Source organism: Ahaetulla prasina, chromosome 2 (genome assembly GCF_028640845.1).
Source record: "Ahaetulla prasina isolate Xishuangbanna chromosome 2, ASM2864084v1, whole genome shotgun sequence".
Classification (NCBI taxonomy): Eukaryota; Metazoa; Chordata; class Lepidosauria; order Squamata; family Colubridae; genus Ahaetulla; species Ahaetulla prasina.
The window spans coordinates 30,064,888-30,083,647 of NC_080540.1; the positions used below are offsets into that span (position 1 = coordinate 30,064,888).

The window sequence follows — 18,760 nt, forward strand, 5'->3', positions numbered from 1 at the left end:
AGGGGCGTGCATAAGAGCACAAACGTGCCTACCGTTCCTGTCCTACTGTTTCCTTTCATTATATCCAATTTATATAGTTATTACGTACTTATACTCATATATATGTTTATATATTATATAGTTACTTCATGCTTATGCTTATATATACTGCTGTGACAAAATAAATAAATAAAATAAAATAAAAATTCTGTGTCTGTCTTCTTGGGTGTCAGACCCAAAGCAGACAGTTAGGGGTTAAAGCAAGAGAGGCGAGATGGCTAGAAAGGCCAAGAGGAAGGAAAGAGATGGGGAAACCAGCTTCCAGTCCTGTGTCCTGTCTTGCCCCTCCTTCTTATCTCCCCCCCCTGGGCAAAGTGGTCTTTGTCTTGGGATGCCTGGTGAGTTCTTCCCTGGGAAGGAAGGGAGGCCACCTGGGATAGCGGTGTCAGGTGATGGCAGTGGGGAGGGGGCCAGCTACGGAGAACCCACACCTGCGGAGGGATGGAGACCCAAGGATGGTGGGGGGGCAGGAGGGAACGGTTGGAGGATTCAAAGAGGACCAAAAGACCATCCCCTTCCACCTCTTGTCCTTGAGTCCACCATCCTCCCTTCCAAGTGAAATGCAATTCACGGAGGAGGAAAGTTTAACTCAAGTCCTTTGAGTCCCTTGCTGTGGAGTTGATCAACAGTGTTATGTATCTGGAGGTGCAGATAAGGAATAATCTGACTCAGTCTCTTCGTATCTTATCTTTAGCGAAGTGCGCTGCGATCTTGGGATGGAGCAATGGGAATAGACTAGACTAGACTAGACTAGACTAGACTAGACTAGACTAGATTAGACTAGACTAGACTAGACTAGACTAGACTAGAATAGAATAGAATAGAACAGAATAGATTTCTTTATTGGTCAAGTGTGATTGGACACACGAGGAATTTGTCTTCGGTGTTCCAATATCTCAGGGGTTGCCACAAAGAAAAGGGAGTCAAACTATTCTCCAAAGCACCTGAGGGTAGAACAAGAAGCAATGGGTGGAAACTAATCAAGGAGAGATGCAACTTGGAACTAAGGAGAAATTTCCTGACAGTCAGAACAATTAATGAGTGGAACAACTTGCCTGCAGAAGTTGTGAATGCTCCAACACTGGAAATGTGGATAACTATTTGTCTGAAGTGGTGTAAGGTTTCCTGCCTGGGCTAGAAGACCTCCAAGGTCCCTTTCAAATTATTATTATTATTATTATTATTATTATTATTATTATTATTATTATTATTATTATTATTATTATTATCATTATCATCATCATCATCATCATCATCATCATCATCATTATTATTATTATTATTATTATTATTATTATTATTATTATTACATCTGGGAAGCCCCAAGTTGGAGGAAGTAGGCTTATGGCTTTATTTTCCATTGTTATAGGTGTGACTGTCTCTATGGTACCTTCACTTGCCCTTTGAGGTCTAAAGTTTCTCTACCAGGAGATGCCACAGTTACCAGCTGGCACTGCTTACCAGGTCTTTTACCGCTTTGAGAACGTGCTACACCTTGGCTTTTTATAGCTTCGGACACTGTTCCCTTTAAGAAGAAGTTTTAGGGAACTGCGCTGCCCTATTCCTGATGGGATCTACCCTGGAACAATTAAAAAATGGAGCAAAACCTGGCTGGTCCAGAAGCAGGAAGGAACTCTAATATTCTCCAGGTAGAGATCGGGGCTGCTAAGACGATGCCGGGGGAGTCCGGCCACACGGTAGATGCCCGATGCTTCTACTTCCGGCAGTTCCGCTACCAGGAGATCTGGGGACCCCGAGAGGTGTTCAACCGGCTCCGTGATCTTTGCTTCCTGTGGCTCCAACCACAGCGTCACACAAAGAATCAGATCTTGGATTTGGTGATCCTGGAGCAGTTCCTGGCTGTTCTTCCTCCAGAGATGGAGAGCTGGCTTCGAGAATGTGGGCCGGAAACCAGTTCTCAGGCGGTGGCCCTGGCCGAAGGATTTCTGCTGAGTAAAGCAGGAGAAAAGCCTCAAGAAGAGCAGCAGGTGAGTGTCCTGGTCCGGGTATTCCTCGAAATTATGACCACAATACGAACCCAGGATTTCCGTTGCTGAGCAAGGCAGCTGTTAAGCGAGCTTTGTAACCTCTTACAACCTTTCTCGTCACAGCTGTTAACTGAATCACTGCAATTTTTTTAATAACAATTTTATTAATTGATGATATAACAGAAAAAAAATTCAAAAACAAAAAGGAGAAATAGGAAAGGGGAAGGAAAAAGAGTGGCGGGGAAAAAAAAGAAAGAAAAAGAATTGACTTCCAACTCCCTTAGGGTAATAACATCAAACCACAACTTTTTAGTTTTACATAGTACTTTAAACTATTAGCCATTTCCGTGATACCATATTTATCTAATCGGTAAAGCCCCAAATCAAAGTTTCATTTTTTTTACCCTCAAGCACAAAGTCCAGAAGCGGTTTCCAAGTAGAATCAAAAGTATTTGTGTTTTGTTTTGTTTTCTTGATCAAAGCTGTCAATTTAGCCATCTCTGCTAACTCCTCCAACTTTTGCAGCCATTTGTCCATTGTGGGAATCGAAATGTCCTTCCGACGTCCTTTATGAATGTAAATCACTACAATTGTTAAGTTGGTAATATGGTTGTTAAGTGAATCAGGCTTCCCCACTAACTTTCCTTATCAGAAGGTCACAAAAGGAGATCATATGACCCTACAACACTATGGCTATCAAAAATATGAGTCAGTTGCCAAGCGTCTGAATTTTGATCATGTGGCCATCGGGATGCCACAATGGTTGTAAGTGTGAAAACCAATCATGTCATATTTTGCAGTGGTGTTGTAACTTTGTACAGTCATTAAACGAACATTTGTAAGCCAAGGACTACCTGTAGTTGCAAGGAGCAAATAACCACAATTCTGAGAAAAACATTGCGATCCATTAAAGGTAGTTGTCGAGTTACGACCACAATTAGCCCAAAATTTATGTTGCTGAGTGAAACGTTTGCTAAGTGAGTTTTCTTGTCACGTTAAAGGAATCACTGCAATTGTTGTAACACCATTGTTAAGTGAATCCGGCTTCCTGATTGGCTGTGCTTGTCAGAAGGTCACAAAAGGAGATCATTGAATAGAATAGAATTTTTTTATTGGCCAAGTGTGATTGGACACACAAGGAATTTGTCTTGGTGCATATGCTCTCAGTGTACATAAAAGAAAAGATACGTTCATCAAGGTACAACACTTACAACACAATTGATGGTCAATATATCAATATAAATCATAAGGATTGCCAGCAACAAGTTACAGTCATACAGTCATAAGTAGAAAGAGATTGGTGATGGGAACTATGAAACGATTAATAGTAGTGCAGATTTAGTAAATAGTTTGACAGTGTTGAGGGAATTATTTGTTAGAGTGATGGCCTTCGGGAAAAAACTGTTCTTGTGTCTAGTTGTTCTGGTGTGCAGTGCTCTATAGCGTCGTTTTGAGGGTAGGAGTTGAAACAGTTTATGTCCAGGATGCGAGGGGTCTGTAAATATTTGCAACCGTCATAAATATGAACCAATTGCCAAGCATCTGAATTTTGATCATATGATGATGGCGATGGAAAAACATGCATAAATCACTTTTTTTGGTGCTGTTGTAACTTCCAATGGTCACTAAAGGATTGGTTGTAAGTTGAAGACTATCCGTAGTTGCAAAGAGCAAATAACCACAATCTTTAGAAAAGCACTGTGATCCCTTATAGTCCCTTTCTCATTTGAGAACCTTCTACTCTTCTTTTCCAGACTCAGGAAAATTCTCCAGACTTGGCCAATGAGATGGGGAAAGCTACTTCAAGCATCAGACCCAGAACATTTTTCAGGTGGATTGTGGAGGAGGAGCCTAAGCAGATTGCTTCTCGTCAAGGTAAGGCCTTCCTTGACAGATTTCTCCTTTATATCCCTTTCTCACCTCTATCTGAAATCTGGGAAGGTTTTTTTTAAAAAATCTGCAGCCTTTTACAGTTGCTTTATTTCACCAGAGACAAAAGGTTGAATGTCTTATTTTTATTAACTGTATTTATAACCCTTTTGAATCCCAAAGGATTCTGGGCAGTATACAATAAACCAAAAACTAAATCAAAATCCCTAAACAAAAAGTTTTAAAAAAAAGCCAAGATAAATCCCTTTTTGTGTCCCTCACAGGTCAAGGATGTGATCCAGTGATCCAGTCGTGGGGGCACCCATATGGAAATGGAATAGAAACAGCTCTTGAAGAACCACGTCAGGTACGAGAACGACTCTTGAATAGATAAGCAAGGGCTTTGAAGTCTTCACCTCTCTATAGTTTAATGGGACCAATTACTATAATCAAGACTGGATTACGAAAGGCTCATCTAGGTTTCGGTGCCTCAAAACTGGTTCCCAGCAAAGAGCCACTTCAGTTTCTCGAAGGCCAGTTGGCATTCGATGGATCAATTTAGTGGCTGGCTCGGTTTGAGTTTTACTCCACCCTCGGTCTTGAGCAGGTTGGTGATGGGCAGGGCTATCTGGGCAAAAGTGGGGATGAACTGCTGATAGAAGCTTGCAAATCCCAGAAAGCTCTGTAGCTGCCTCCTGGTCCAAGGGGCCTCCCACTCCAGAATCGCCCTCACCTTACCTGGGTCCATCTCCACCCCATCCTTAGCGATGCACTAACCTAAATAGTCTAGGGCAGTGATGGTGAAAATGTCACACACATGCACTCATCAGGGCCACTCTCCGGAAAAGCCGAGCCTCTGGGTTCTACCGTGCATGTGCACCCGACAATTAACTCGCCGGCACACATGTGCAGGGTGGTTTTCGGCACTGCTGCACGTGTGAAGGAATTGCGCTCCGGAAAAGCCAAACATCTGAGTTCTAGCATGCATGCGTAGGCCGGTTTTCAGCACTGCCAGGTGCTCGAAGGGATCACGCTCCGGAAAAGCCGAACAGCTGGGTTTTGGTATGCATGTGCACCTGACCAGCAGCTAGCTGGCATGCATGCGTACACAGGTTTTTGGCACTGCTGCGCATGCGAAGGACAGCTGACCATCGTGCGCACATGCGTGCCAAAAACCTGGAAGACAAACAGGCAAGGTCGCGTGTGCCGGGCAACATGGCTTCATGTGCCGCTTTGGGCACGTGTGCCATAGGTTTGCCATCACAGGTCTAGACTGGTCTTGTGTCACATTTAAAGTCACATTTAAATAGCTTCGCGTACAACTGGGCTTTTCTTAGCTTCTCAAGTACTGCCCTCCCTAGCCTTAAGTGTTCTTCTCTGTCTAAATTAGAATATCATATAAATATACAAGCACCCTTTGATACAGGTGTTCATGCAGGACTTTGTTGATCAACTGCATGAATACCGCTGGTGCCCCTCGCAGCTCAAATGGCATCAAAAATTTAAAGAATTCCTTTCTAGAAAATTTCAGCTTCGCTTTGTGAACATAAGAAGAACCCTGAAGCTGGGCCAGATCACTCTAGACTAGCATTCTGTTTCTCTTAGGCTGGCTTTGAGATGCTCCAGAACAGAATAAGAAGACAACAGCCATTCCTGATTCGGCTGGTCTCCTTCTGAATATTGAAAAAGCTGTTGAGCATTTTTTGTCCTCTGTAATTTGAAAAATAGGGGACACGGTGGCTCAGGGGCTAGGACGTTGAGCTTGTCGATCGAAAGGTTGGCAGCTCGGCGGTTCGAATCCCTAGTGCTGCTGTGTAATGGGGTGAGCTCCTGTTACTTGTCCCAGCTTCTGCCAACCTAGCAGTTTCGAAAGCACCTGAAAATGGAAGTAGAAAAAATAGGAGCCACCTTGGTGGGAAGGTAACAGTGTTCCGTGCGCCTTTGGCGTTGAGTCATGCCGGCCACATAACCACGGAAATGTCTTCGGACAGCGCTGGCTCTTCGGCTTTGAAATGGAGATGAGCACCGCCCCCTAGAGTTGGCAACGACTAGCACATAGGTGCGAGGGGAACCTTTACCTTTACCTAATTTGAAAAATAAGAGCTTGGCCTTGGTGAATCAGGCAAGACCCGTAATTGTCCACTGTTTTCCTTCTCAGAGCAGCCAACTGGGTGCTTCTGGGCATCACCCACAATCAGAGGAAGACATCTCCCTCTCTTGCTGTTTTACCTCTCTTAGTGCTATCTGAAGCCTTAAGCCACTTATCTGGACTAATATTCAGTCTTTAGTACAAAGACTTTTACTGATCTAGACTTCAGGGCCAGTGAGCTTATGTGTCTGAGGATGGGCTGAAACAGACAGACTACCCCCAACTCCTTACAAGGTCAGTGGGAAGAAATGGTGGGCATTTCTTGTAGGCACAAATCTTTCATCCTCCTAAAGGTGCTTTTTCAAGAGGCAACTAGACTTTCTGGTTTTGAAGACATTTCATTTCTCACCCAAGAAGCTTCTTCAGTTCTGGCTGGATGGTGGAGAATGGAAGGATTTATACTCCTTGCAGACAGCTAGTCATTTGCATTCTTTCTAGAGAGTTGATGAGGCAACTTAGAGCAGCGGTTCTCAACCTGTGGGTCGGGACCCCGTTGGGGGTTGAATGACAATTTGCCAGGGGTCGCCTAAGACCATCGGAAATATGGGAAGTATACTTGCGAGTCGAAGAATCGCGCTCCAATGGTTGACTCCACAAGCCAGCTGCAGGCTCTTCAAATCGCTAGCCGAATTCGGCTTCAGGCGCGATGAATTAAAAAAGAGAGAAATCTTTGCTCTGATGTCTCCCTCTCAAGCCAGCTGCAATCACTCCCAATCGCTAGCCCAATCTGGCTTCAGGCACGATAAACTTAATAGGGGAGGAGTCTCCGCTTTAAGGCTTACTTCACCGATGAGGAGAGCACCGTCCTCAAGGCAATCGCAAGCAGTTCAGATTGCTAGCCAATACGGCTTCAGGCACAATAAATTCAAAATGAAAATAATTTTATGGTTGGGGTCGCCACATCGTGGGGAATTGTATTAAAGGGGCCGCCACATCGTGGGGAATTGTATTAAAGGGGTTGCAGCACTATAAAGGTTGAGAACCACTGACTTAGAGGTTTATCTGCGTCATCAGGGTCACCTGAGTAGTGCAAATGGGTGTGGAGCCTTCTTGGAACTCTTGAAAGGACTTTTGTTGTAGACTGGAGATAGATGATGTGTATAACACAATCCTTTCCACAGTTTCAAGAAGGCTCCACAATCATTTGCACTTCTCAGGCGACCCTGATGACACAGATAAACCTCCAAGTGGCCTCATCAACTCTCTAGAAAGAATGCAAATGACCAGCTGTCTGCTAGGAGTATAAATCCTTCCATTCCCCACCATCCAGTCAGAGCTTCCAGTCTTGGATGAGAAGCGAAACATCTTCAAAGAAAAACCAGAAAGTCCAGTAGCCTCTTGAAAAAGCACCTTTGGGACAACCATGACCTTGACTGTGAATCTCCATAGACTCTTTGTCTTCCTATTCTGAAAATAAGTTTTAAAAGAATTCACGTCCTTCCCTTTGGTCCTTCAGGATCAGGTAACTTTTGAAGATGTGGCGGTCTACTTCACCGATGAGGAGTGGGCATTGCTGGATCCAGACCAACGAGTCCTCCATGTGGAAGTGATGGAGGAGAACTGCGGAAATTTGGCTTTTCTGGGTAAATTGTGTTCCTTGGGGGCCCTTGTTGGGACAGATGGACAAGGCCAAAAGGGTTGCTCTTTTTTTCAGGACTTGCTCTACTTATAAGAAAGTTTTCCCCAGCGATTCCAACATTCAGCAGCACCAATGGATGGAGGGGGGTAGTTGGAGGGGTATTGCAAGATAGTCAGATTGACAAAAGCAGAGCAGCAATGCAAATCTATCCCTTCTCGTCATATGAATGATGTCACTTGGTTGCCTAATGTCATGCTGCTGTGTTCGTCATTCCAACAAAAGTGGCCAGATCCCGCAGACCCCGCATATGGTATCTGGAATTATGCTAGGAAGCATGTGAAACGAGTGCCCAATGCTTTAAAACGGCATATTCTTCATCCTCCCATCCTCCCAAACAGCCTCCCATCGACCTGTGCGCTCCCACAGGGAGGGCCTCCTTGGGGTGCCGTCGGTGAAACAATGTCGACTGGCGACCCCCAGGGGTAGGGCCTTCTCTGTGGGGGCTCCTGCCGTCTGGAACCAGCTGCCTCCAGGGCTTCACCAACTCCCCAACCTTCGGACCTTCCGCCGTGAGCTGAAGACTCTTTTATTCCATCATGCTGGGCTAGCCTGAATAAGTAATTTTAAATGGGGTTTTAGTTTTTTGTATTAGTTAGTTTTTTAATATTTTGGCCATTATTTATATAAATTTTTAGTCTGTTTTTAATGTGTATTTATTGTATCTTTTAAATTGGCTGTTAACCGCCCTGAGTCTTTCGGGAGAAGGGCGGTATACAAATGCAATAAATAAATAAATAAATAAATAATAAATCCTAGCTTGAGCATCGTTTCTCAACCTTTTCAACTTTTAAGATGAATCAGAATAGAGCTGGAAGGGACCTTGGAGGTCTTCTAGTCCAGCCGCATGCTCAAGCAAGAGATCCTATATCATTTCAGACAAGTGACTATTCAGTCTCTTCTTAAAAACCTCCAGTGATGAAGGGCCCACAACTTTTGGAGGCAAGCTGTTCCATTGGTTAATGGTCCTCGCTGTTAGAAAATTTCTCCTTAATTCCAGGTTGCTTCTCTCCTTGATTAGTTTTCGTCCATTGTTTCTGGTCATGCCTTCTGGTCAGTGGTGGGTTTCAAATTTTATGGTTGGGGCCGCCACATCGTGGGGAATTGTATTAAAGGGGCCGCCACATCGTGGGGAATTGTATTAAAGGGGTCGCAGCACTATAAAGGTTGAGAACCACTGACTTAGAGGTTTATCTGCGTCATCAGGGTCACCTGAGTAGTGCAAATGGGTGTGGAGCCTTCTTGGAACTCTTGAAAGGACTTTTGTTGTAGACTGGAGATAGATGATGTGTATAAAACAGTCCTTTCCACAGTTCCAAGACGGCTCCACAATCATTTGCACTTCTCAGGCGACCCTGATGACACAGATAAACCTCCAAGTGGCCTCATCAACTCTCTAGAAAGAATGCAAATGACCAGCCGTCTGCTAGGAGTATAAATCCTTCCATTCCCCACCATCCAGTCAGAGTTTCCAGTTTTAAATGAGAGGTGAAACATCTTCAAAGAAAAACCAGAAAGTCCAGTAGCCTCTTGAAAAAGCACCTTTGGGACAACCATGACCTGGATGACTGTGAATCTCCATAGACTCTTTGTCTTCCTGTTCTGAAAATAAGTTTTAAAAGAATTCACGTCCTTCCCTTTGGTCCTTCAGGATCAGGTAACTTTTGAAGATGTGGCGGTCTACTTCACCGATGAGGAGTGGACATTGCTGGATCCAGACCAACGAGTCCTCCATGTGGAAGTGATGGAGGAGAACTGCGGAAATTTGGCTTTTCTGGGTAAATTGTGTTCCTTGGGGGCCCTTGTTGGGACAGATGGACAAGGCCAAAAGGGTTACTCTTTTTTTCAGGACTTGCTCTACTTATAAGAAAGTTTTCCCCAGCGATTCCAACATTCAGCAGCACCAATGGATGGAGGGGGGTAGTTGGAGGGGTATTGCAAGATAGTCAGATTGACAAAAGCAGAGCAGCAATGCAAATCTATCCCTTCTCGTCATATGAATGCTGTCACTTGGTTGCCTAATGTCATGCTGCTGTGTTCGTCATTCCAACAAAAGTGGCCAGATCCCGCAGACCCCGCATATGGTATCTGGAATTATGCTAGGAAGCATGTGAAACGAGTGCCCAATGCTTTAAAACGGCATATTCTTCATCCTCCCATCCTCCCAAACAGCCTCCCATCGACCTGTGCGCTCCCACAGGGAGGGCCTCCTTGGGGTGCCGTCGGTGAAACAATGTCGACTGGCGACCCCCAGGGGTAGGGCCTTCTCTGTGGGGGCTCCTGCCCTCTGGAACCAGCTGCCTCCGGGGCTTCACCAACTCCCCAACCTTCGGATCTTTCGCCGTGAGCTGAAGACTCTTTTATTCCATCGAGCTGGGCTAGCCTGAATAAGTAATTTTAAATGGGGTTTTAGTTTTTTGTATTAGTTAGTTTTTTAATATTTTGGCCATTATTTATATAAATTTTTAGTCTGTTTTTAATGTGTATTTATTGTATCTTTTAAATTGGCTGTTAACCGCCCTGAGTCTTTCGGGAGAAGGGCGGTATACAAATGCAATAAATAAATAAATAAATAAATAAATAAATAAATCCTAGCTTGAGCATCGTTTCTCAACCTTGTCAACTTTTAAGATGAATCAGAATAGAGCTGGAAGGGACCTTGGAGGTCTTCTAGTCCAGCCGCATGCTCAAGCAAGAGATCCTATATCATTTCAGACAAGTGACTATTCAGTCTCTTCTTAAAAACCTCCAGTGATGAAGGGCCCACAACTTTTGGAGGCAAGCTGTTCTATTGGTTAATGGTCCTCGCTGTTAGAAAGTTTCTCCTGAATTCCAGGTTGCTTCTCTCCTTGATTAGTTTTCGTCCATTGTTTCTGGTCATGCCTTCTGGTCAGTGGTGGGTTTCAAATTTTTTTTTACTACCGGTTCTGTGGGTGTGGCTTGGTGGCCGTGGCAGGGGAAGGATATTGTAAAATCTCCATTCCCTCCCCGCTCCAGGGGAAGGTTAGTGCAAAATCCCCATTCCCACCCAATCAGCTGATACTCAGGAGGCAGAGAATAGATGGGGGCGGGGCAAGTCAGAGGTGGCATTTACTGGTTCTCTGAACTACTACAAATTTCCGCTACCAGTTCTCCAGAACTGGTCAGAACCTGCTGAAACCCACCTCTGCTTCTGATGCTTTGGAAAATAAATTGACCCCTCCCCTCCTCTTGGCGGCAGCCCCTCAAATACTGCAATACTGCTATCACCCACCTAGTTCTACTTTTCTCTAGACTAACCAAACCCAAATCCTGCAGCCGTTCTTCATATGTTTTAGTCTCCAGGCCCTTAATCATTTTCGTTGCTTTTCTTTGCACTTTTCCCAAAGTCTCAACATCTTTTTTTGTAAGGGCCTCTGGTGGCTCAGACTGGTAAGACAGTCTGTTATTAACAGCAGCTGCTTGCAATTACTGCAGGTTCGAGTCCCACCAGGCCCAAGGTTGACTCAGCCTTCCATCCTTTATAAGGTAGGTAAAATGAGGACCCAGATTGTTGGGGGCAATAAAAGTTGACTTTGTATATAATATACAAATGGATGAAGACTATTGCTTAACACAGTGTAAGCCGCCCTGAGTCTTCGGAGAAGGGCGGGATATAAATGCAAATAAAAAAAAAAGTTACATCTAGTGCAAAGTTTGTACTCCCTCTTTCTTTTTTTTTTTTATTCAAAAAGTTTTACAAAATTTCCCCCCCCCCTTTCCCCCCCTCCTCCCCCCTCCCTTCGCAACCCCCTCCCCCCCCGACTTCCCGGAACGAGCACAAGGTATAGTTAAAAATAAAACAAACATATGCTAAAAATTTTCGTTCCAACTTAATTATACCCCTACAATCATCAATTCCTAACTTCCCCAAAAGCAATCAAAATAATACATCATAATCATTCAAAACAGTCTGATAACTCTTAGTCTGATATCTACGTTGAATATAGTCAATCCATTTTTCCATTCCTTTAAGTATCTTTCTTGCGTATTGTCTTTCAAAAGGCTGATATCTTCGCCATCTCAGCCAAATTGGCAACTTTCAATATCCATTCTTCTATTGTTGGTACTTCTTTTTTCTTCCAATATTGTCCTATTAGTAATCTTGCTGCTGTTATTAGATTTAAAATCAATTTAGTCTCAATTACTGTACAATCCGTAATAATTCCCAACAAGAAAAATTATGCAGGAACTTTATCTTCTTTTTCAAAACATTTTGTAAAATCCACCAAATTTTTATCCAAAAGGCCTTTATGTCCTTACAAGTCCACCAAATGTGAAAATATGTAGCGTCATCACAATTACATCTCCAACATTTTGCTTGCATTTCTGGATACATACACGTTTGTACTCCCTCTTTCCTCTCCTCCCTCCCTCCCTCCCTTCCTTCCTTCTCCTGCCTCTCTCTCTGTCTCTCTCTCTTTCTCACAAAAATGAACCTCCCCCACACCCAGTTTTTCCTCCCAGCCTACCTGAAGCCTGCTAGCCAAACCAAAAACGGTGGGGGGAGGGTGTCTGTTTTTCCTCAGACTCCCGCCCCCTGTTTTTCGGCTAGCACCCAGCTGAACCGCCCCATCATCAGAAGCGGTGTGGCTCAGGCTGTAAGATAGCCTGTTATTAAACACAGCTGCCTGCAATTACTGCAGGTTCTAGTCCTACCAGGCCCAAGGTTGACTCAGCCTTCCATCCTTTATAAGGTAGGTAAAATGAGGACCCAGATTGTTGGGGGGGCAATAAAAGTTGACTTTGTATATGATATACAAATGGATGAAGACTATTGCTTAACACAATGTAAGCCGCCCTGAGTCTTCGGAGAAGGGCGAGATATAAATGCAAATATAATGTGGTGACCAAAACTCGATGCCGTATTCCAGGCGTGGTCTTACTTTATAAAGCGGTACTAATACTTCACGTGATTTTGATTCTGATTTGGATGCGTGGACTTCAACTTCCAGGATTATCCAAATGTGAAAGTGGAGGTTATGGTTGCAGGATGACATTCCATCCCTTTTTAACGTCCTTCTCTTTTTGTTCCAGCCGGGGGCAGCTGGAAGGCTAAAACAGAGGAAGAAGTCCGTGGGCTGTTTTTAGAGAAGGCTGCGGACAAGGAAGAGGAAAAGCAGAGCCGGAAGGTGGAAGAGGAAAAAAAGAGGATGCCTCCATCCCCTGTTTTTCGGGATGTTGCGGCCTGTAAATTCCCAGCCTTAGAAACCACATGCAACGGGAAAAGAAGCAGTCAGTGCCTGGCATGCGGTGAAAGCTTCAGCTGCAAGTTGAGCCTTAACGCTCATTTGAAAACCCACAAAGAGGAGAAACCCTTTAAGTGTCCCAACTGCGGGAAAAGCTTCTCGCAGAGGAAAGGCTTGATAAGGCACGAGAGGATTCACACGGGGGAGAAACCGTACGCCTGCCTGGAATGTGGGAAGAGCTTCTGTCAGAGCGCGGCCCTCATCACCCATCAGCGCATTCACACTGGGGAGAAGCCGTACGCTTGCCTGGAGTGCGGAAAGAGCTTCTGCCAGAAGACCACGCTGGTCCGTCACCAGCGAATCCACACGGGCGAGAAGCCCTACGTGTGCGGGGAGTGCGGGAAAAGTTTCAGCCATCGGTCGCAGCTGACGTCCCACCTGAGAGTCCACACGGGGGAGAAACCGTACAAATGTTCGGAATGCGGGAAGAGTTTCAGCCAGAACACAAATCTGACATTGCACCAACGAACTCACACTGGGGAGAAACCCTTCCGGTGCCTGGAGTGCGGAAGGAGTTTTAGTCACAGCTCGACTTTAATGGCCCATCAGAGAACTCACACGGGAGAGAAGCCGTTCACCTGCTTGGACTGCGGGCAGAGTTTTGCCCAAAACGCCAGCCTTATTTTCCATCAAAGGACCCACACGGGGGAAAAACCCTACACATGTCCAGACTGTGGTAAAAGTTTTAGCACCAGCACCAGCCTGACTTCGCATCGACGGATTCACACGGGCGAGAAGCCCTACGTGTGCGGGGAGTGCGGGAAAAGTTTCAGCCATCGGTCGCAGCTGACGTCCCACCTGAGAGTCCACACGGGGGAGAAACCGTACAAATGTTCGGAATGCGGGAAGAGTTTCAGCCAGAACACAAATCTGACGTTGCACCAACGAACTCACACTGGGGAGAAACCCTTCCGGTGCCTGGAGTGCGGAAGGAGTTTTAGTCACAGCTCGACTTTAATGGCCCATCAGAGAACTCACACGGGAGAGAAGCCGTTCACCTGCTTGGACTGCGGGCAGAGTTTTGCCCAAAACGCCAGCCTTATTTTCCATCAAAGGACCCACACGGGGGAAAAACCCTACACCTGTCCAGACTGTGGTAAAAGTTTTAGCACCAGCACCAGCCTGACTTCGCATCGACGGATTCACACGGGCGAGAAGCCCTACGCATGTGCCGAATGCGGGAAGAGCTTCTGTACGAGTACGAATCTTGTCACCCATCAAAGGATCCACACGGGGGAAAAGCCATTCAAATGCTCCGAGTGTGGGGAGAACTTCCGGAAAAAAGCCCATCTCCTACGCCACCACCTCACGCACACTGGGGAGAAGCCGTACAAATGCGTGGAGTGTGGGAAGAGCTTTAGCGAGAAAAGGAACCTTAATTCACATCAAAGGATCCACTCTGAGAATTGGAGTGAGGAACCTCGTCGTGGCGGTTGGGGGCTTCCTTCTCTAAATTCAGATAGTCCCCCCATTTCACAGGACTCTGGTTCTTTCCAGAGCCATTTGCAGCATGATTCTAATCCAGAAGGAAATTTGGAGTGTTTTACACTCCACTTCTCAGTGAACAGATGATAGGGTGCGGTGTGTGTGTGTGTGTGTGGCAGCTCCACCCCTACCTTAGCTTGACTTTTATGCCTGCATCTTGCTCCACCTTGCACAACCAGATGGCGGGCAGGGCTTAACTAGGACTTATTTTTGGGATAGGGCTTATATTAGATGCAGGCATGAAAATTGGGCTAGGGCTTGCTTTCGGGGTCGTATTTTCAGGGAAACATGGTAGAATGCCAGTTTAAATATAAAATAACAAAATAGGCTTACGGTTCTGTTTCGGATAATGGAGCATGTGAATTTCTCTCGATTCTTATCCATTTGGCCAGTACAGGTTCTCCACAATATAGTAGCATTACAAAAAGGTAGAGTACGATACATCCAAATCCAGGCAGTCTTTGGGTTACAATCCTTCGTTTAGTGACCAAAGTTACAGCGGCCCCGAGAAAGTAAGTGATCAGTCCTCACACCTAATGACACTGAAGGATCCCCAGTCGCATGGTCAAAATTTAGGTACTTGGCCACTGCATGTATAGTATTCACAGCGGAGTATTTACAGCAGAGTTCCCCAACCTTTCTGGGTTGGCGGCCCGGAATGAGGGGAGAGGGAAAAGAGGGGATGTGTCGTGTCCCACTCCCTCTCCGACGACTGAGTCTGGGAAGTCTGTATCAAGCATGGCCACGAAGCCTCTGCAGCTTTGCCAAATTCCTTTCAGATTTCTCAGGGCAGGCACGAATCCAAGGTGTGACTTCAGCAAACCAGATAAGACTTTGCTTGACTCAAGGAATGCCAAAAAGCAGATCCTTTATATAGGCTATGGGGTGTGGCTCCATGACTCAGCACTTATCCAGGCCTGCCCCTCCCTTCCTTCTGCTGACGTCGCCTCTCAGATCTCCGGAAGCGAGGATCCTCCCACTTTAGATTGTCTTCTGCTGATTGAGAAAGGAAGGGGTCAGAAGGAGTAGGTCCGTGTAATTCCAATCCCTGGCTGACTTCCTCTGATGGCTGTGTGTGAGTGAGGTTTGTTTGTTCATTCCTGACATCCCCTCCAGGCATGGGGCCAGGGCTGGGGGCTGGAGGCATGCCAGGCCGTTCCTCTTCATTATCAGACTCTGAATCTGATAGCAGGCCCGGCAGGAGGAGGGAGGGGCCCGGCTGAGGAGAGGAGGGAGGATGAGGCACAACAGGATAGTTTTGTGGGAGGGGGAGGTGCTGCTGCTCGTGCGAGTGGGTTGCAAGCGCCTGTGACACTTGCGTGAGTGGGGGTGTAAGCGCCCGCGACGACGCTTGCATGAGTGGGGCCGCAAGTATCTGCGATGCTAGCGTGAATGGGCTGTGAGTGCCTGCACGAGTGGGAGACTTGTGCAAGTGGGCCGTGCATGCATCCTCATGCACATGCACTGGCCAGCTACTCACATAGCCCAGTGGCCAATAGGCCATGGCCCCATAGCAAACCACAGCCCAGAGGTTGGGGATCCCTGGTTTATAGTATCTTGGGGTCATGTGACCACTAGCTGATTTCCGACAAGCAAAATCAATGGAGGAAGCCAGATTCACTTAGTGACGACTGTATGATTCATTTAACAACTGCAGTGATTTGCTCACCTGGGGCAAGAAAAGGTCACAAATTCCTAGTGCGATTCCCTTAACAACTGCTTGGCTTAACGATAAAAATCCTGGTTCCAATTGTGGTTGTAAACCGAGGACTACCTGCAATTGAATATTTGGCTGCAAGGAAGACATGAGCTCTCATATTTGATCAAAGCAAAATGTGAGCTGCTCCAGACCATCATTATTTCTGGTGGTCAAATATAAAATCGAAGTCTCTGTTTAGGAAGGAGGTACAGTCAGAATTAGCAAATATCCAGGTCTGCTCTTTAAAGCAAGCATGAACAGCCCACTGCCCATCTTTTCTGTCTGGTAGGATCTCTGACCCAACTAACTTTAATTTAAAAATTAAAATTAATGAAAGCAAAAGAGGCTTCAAAGCTATAGCCCAGGGATGGCTAACCTTTTTGCCATTGCGTGCCAGGAGGTGGGGATGGGGGGGAGGTCATGCGTGTACGTGCCCACACCCATAATTCTATGCGCCCTGTCCCTGTGCATGCATGTGTGACCTCCCTCCTGGCACGTGATGGCCCGGTAGGCCCGTTTTTCTCTCTCACCTGTCTCCAGAGCCTCTCTATGAGTCTGGGGAGGGCGAAAACAGCCTTCCTCACCACCCTGGAGGCCCTTCGGAGGCCAGAAACAGCCCGTTTACCAACTTTTGGTTGGACAGGAAATTTTTTTGCTGTCCCCAGCCTCCAGACACTCCTAGAGAGGCTCTGGAGGCTTGCGATAGCAAAAAAGTCACTTTCTGTCCAACTGGAAGTTGGTAAACGGGCTGTTTCTGGCCTGCAGAGAGCCTGGGGGTGTGGGGAAGGCCATTTTCGCCCTCCCCAGACTCAGAGAGAGGCTCTGGAGCCAGGTGAGAGAGGAAAACAGGCCTTCCCCATCACCACCCAGGCCCTCCGGAGGCAGGAAACAGCCTGTTTCCCTACTTCGGGTGGGCCCAGAAGGCCCGAAAATCAGCTGGCCGGTGCATGGAGCTGAGTTCACTGCCCACTGATATGGCTACACGTGCCACCTGTGGCATGCATGCCATAGGTTTACCATCATGGCTATAGCCCAACTTTTGTCATCAATCACACTTGTCAAAATGCTTCTGAATACAGCCAATATCATAGGAGAAATTTCCTGAACTAAGGAGAAATTTCCTATCAGTTAAATTAGAACAATTAATCGGTGGAATGACTTGCCGCCAGAAGTTGTAAATGCTGCAACACTGGAGGTTTTGAAGAAGAGATAATGAAGCCAGTCACTTGTCTGAAATGGTGTAGGTTCTCCTGCTTTGAGCAGGGGGTTGGACTAGAAGACCTCCAAGGTCCCTTCCAACTCCGTTATTCTGCTAGATAGGGATGTCTGAGCTTTATCTGTGCATGAGAAAAAAGGAAACAAGGAAGGATTGTAGTCAGCAGGCTCGGAGGTTATTAAATTTTGGGCAGTTCTCTACTCTCACCATGCCAACCATTTTGTGACAATGCCTGCAAATAGCAATATTAATAGCATTTAGACATATACACCACTTCACAGTGCTTTACAGCCCTCTCTAAGTGGTTTACAGCCGTTTATATACTGTTGTGTCTCGCTCGCTCCCCCCCGCCACAGCCGGGCCCCTCTTATCTCCTGCCGGACGCTGATAGTGCGGAAGAATGTCCTGGCATGCCTCCAGCCCCCAGCCCTGGCACCATGCCTGGACAGGCCGAGCAAGACGAAGGGCCTGACGTACCTCCAGCCCCCAGTCCTGGCACCATGCCCAGACAAACGGAGCAACTAAACCCCTCCCCCATAGCATGTGAGCCTGAAGAATGTGAAGCCAGTCATGAGCTAAGATTACCAACAGCTGGAGGCTGGAGAGATCCTCGCTTCCGGAGAATAGAGAGGCGATGTCAACAAAAGGAAGGGAGGGGCAGGTCTGGATAAGTGCTGAGTCATGGAGCCACACCCCATGGCCTATATAAAAGATCTGCTTTCTGGCATTCTCCGAGTCAGGCAAAGTCTAACTTGGATTGCTGAAGTCACATCCTGGTCTCCTGCCTGCCCTGAGAACTCTGACAGAACTTTGGCAAAGCTGCAGAGGCTTTGCAGCCACGCTTGATACGGACTTCCCCGACTCAGCCATCAGAGGAGGAGTGGGACACGACATATACTGATATTTCCCCCCACAATCTGAGTCCTCATTTTACTGACCTCAGAAGGATGGAAGGCTGAGTCAACCTTGAACCGGTCAGGATCAAACTCCTGGCAGTGAGCAGAGAGTTAGCCTGAAATTACTGCATTCTAACCACCGCACCACCACGGCTGTTAGCATCTCTTTAAATGCTCTAAAAATGTGCCCATCCACATCCGAACGCTGCCCAGCCTCTACTCTTAATTTTTTAAAAAATGATCTGGCAAAAGGTATTATGAATACTATTTCTCCGAGGCTCTGGAAAGGCCTTGCCTAGTTCAGATTCATTAGAATTGGCGAGGTGGCACGAGAATCTTTCGACCTGCAGGTATGGAAGCCCTCTTTTTAAATAAATAAATAAAGATCAAAATATTGCGAGCCGTATGAAATTTCATTGCATTTTTTTAGATATTGAAAGATCTTCAAAATCCCACAAATTTAGATTACTGCAAATTAGGCAATCTCTTCTATATTTTTTAATCTTTTAGGGTGAC

General features: G+C 46.1%; 1 protein-coding gene across 1 annotated transcript; it reads left to right on the plus strand.

Moving 5' to 3' along the window:
* The first annotated feature begins 277 nt into the window (after positions 1–277).
* Positions 278–17,977, plus strand: LOC131189835 (zinc finger protein 345-like). Its single transcript, XM_058166341.1, has 6 exons — positions 278–377; positions 1,409–2,027; positions 3,782–3,902; positions 4,181–4,263; positions 9,333–9,459; positions 12,737–17,977. The coding sequence occupies exons 2-6, from the start codon at positions 1,635–1,637 to the stop codon at positions 14,518–14,520; spliced, it is 2,508 nt and encodes an 835-aa protein (XP_058022324.1). The 5' UTR covers positions 278–377; positions 1,409–1,634; the 3' UTR covers positions 14,521–17,977.
* The last annotated feature ends 783 nt before the right edge of the window (positions 17,978–18,760 follow it).

Coding starts and splice junctions, on each gene's coding strand:
- LOC131189835 (XM_058166341.1), top strand. CDS start 1,635: ATGGAGCAAAACCTGGCTGGTCCAGAAGCAGGAAGGAACTCTAATATT. Junction 2,028..3,781: donor AGCCTCAAGAAGAGCAGCAG/GTGAGTGTCCTG, acceptor CTTCTTTTCCAG/ACTCAGGAAAATTCTCCAGA. Junction 4,264..9,332: donor CTCTTGAAGAACCACGTCAG/GTACGAGAACGA, acceptor TTGGTCCTTCAG/GATCAGGTAACTTTTGAAGA.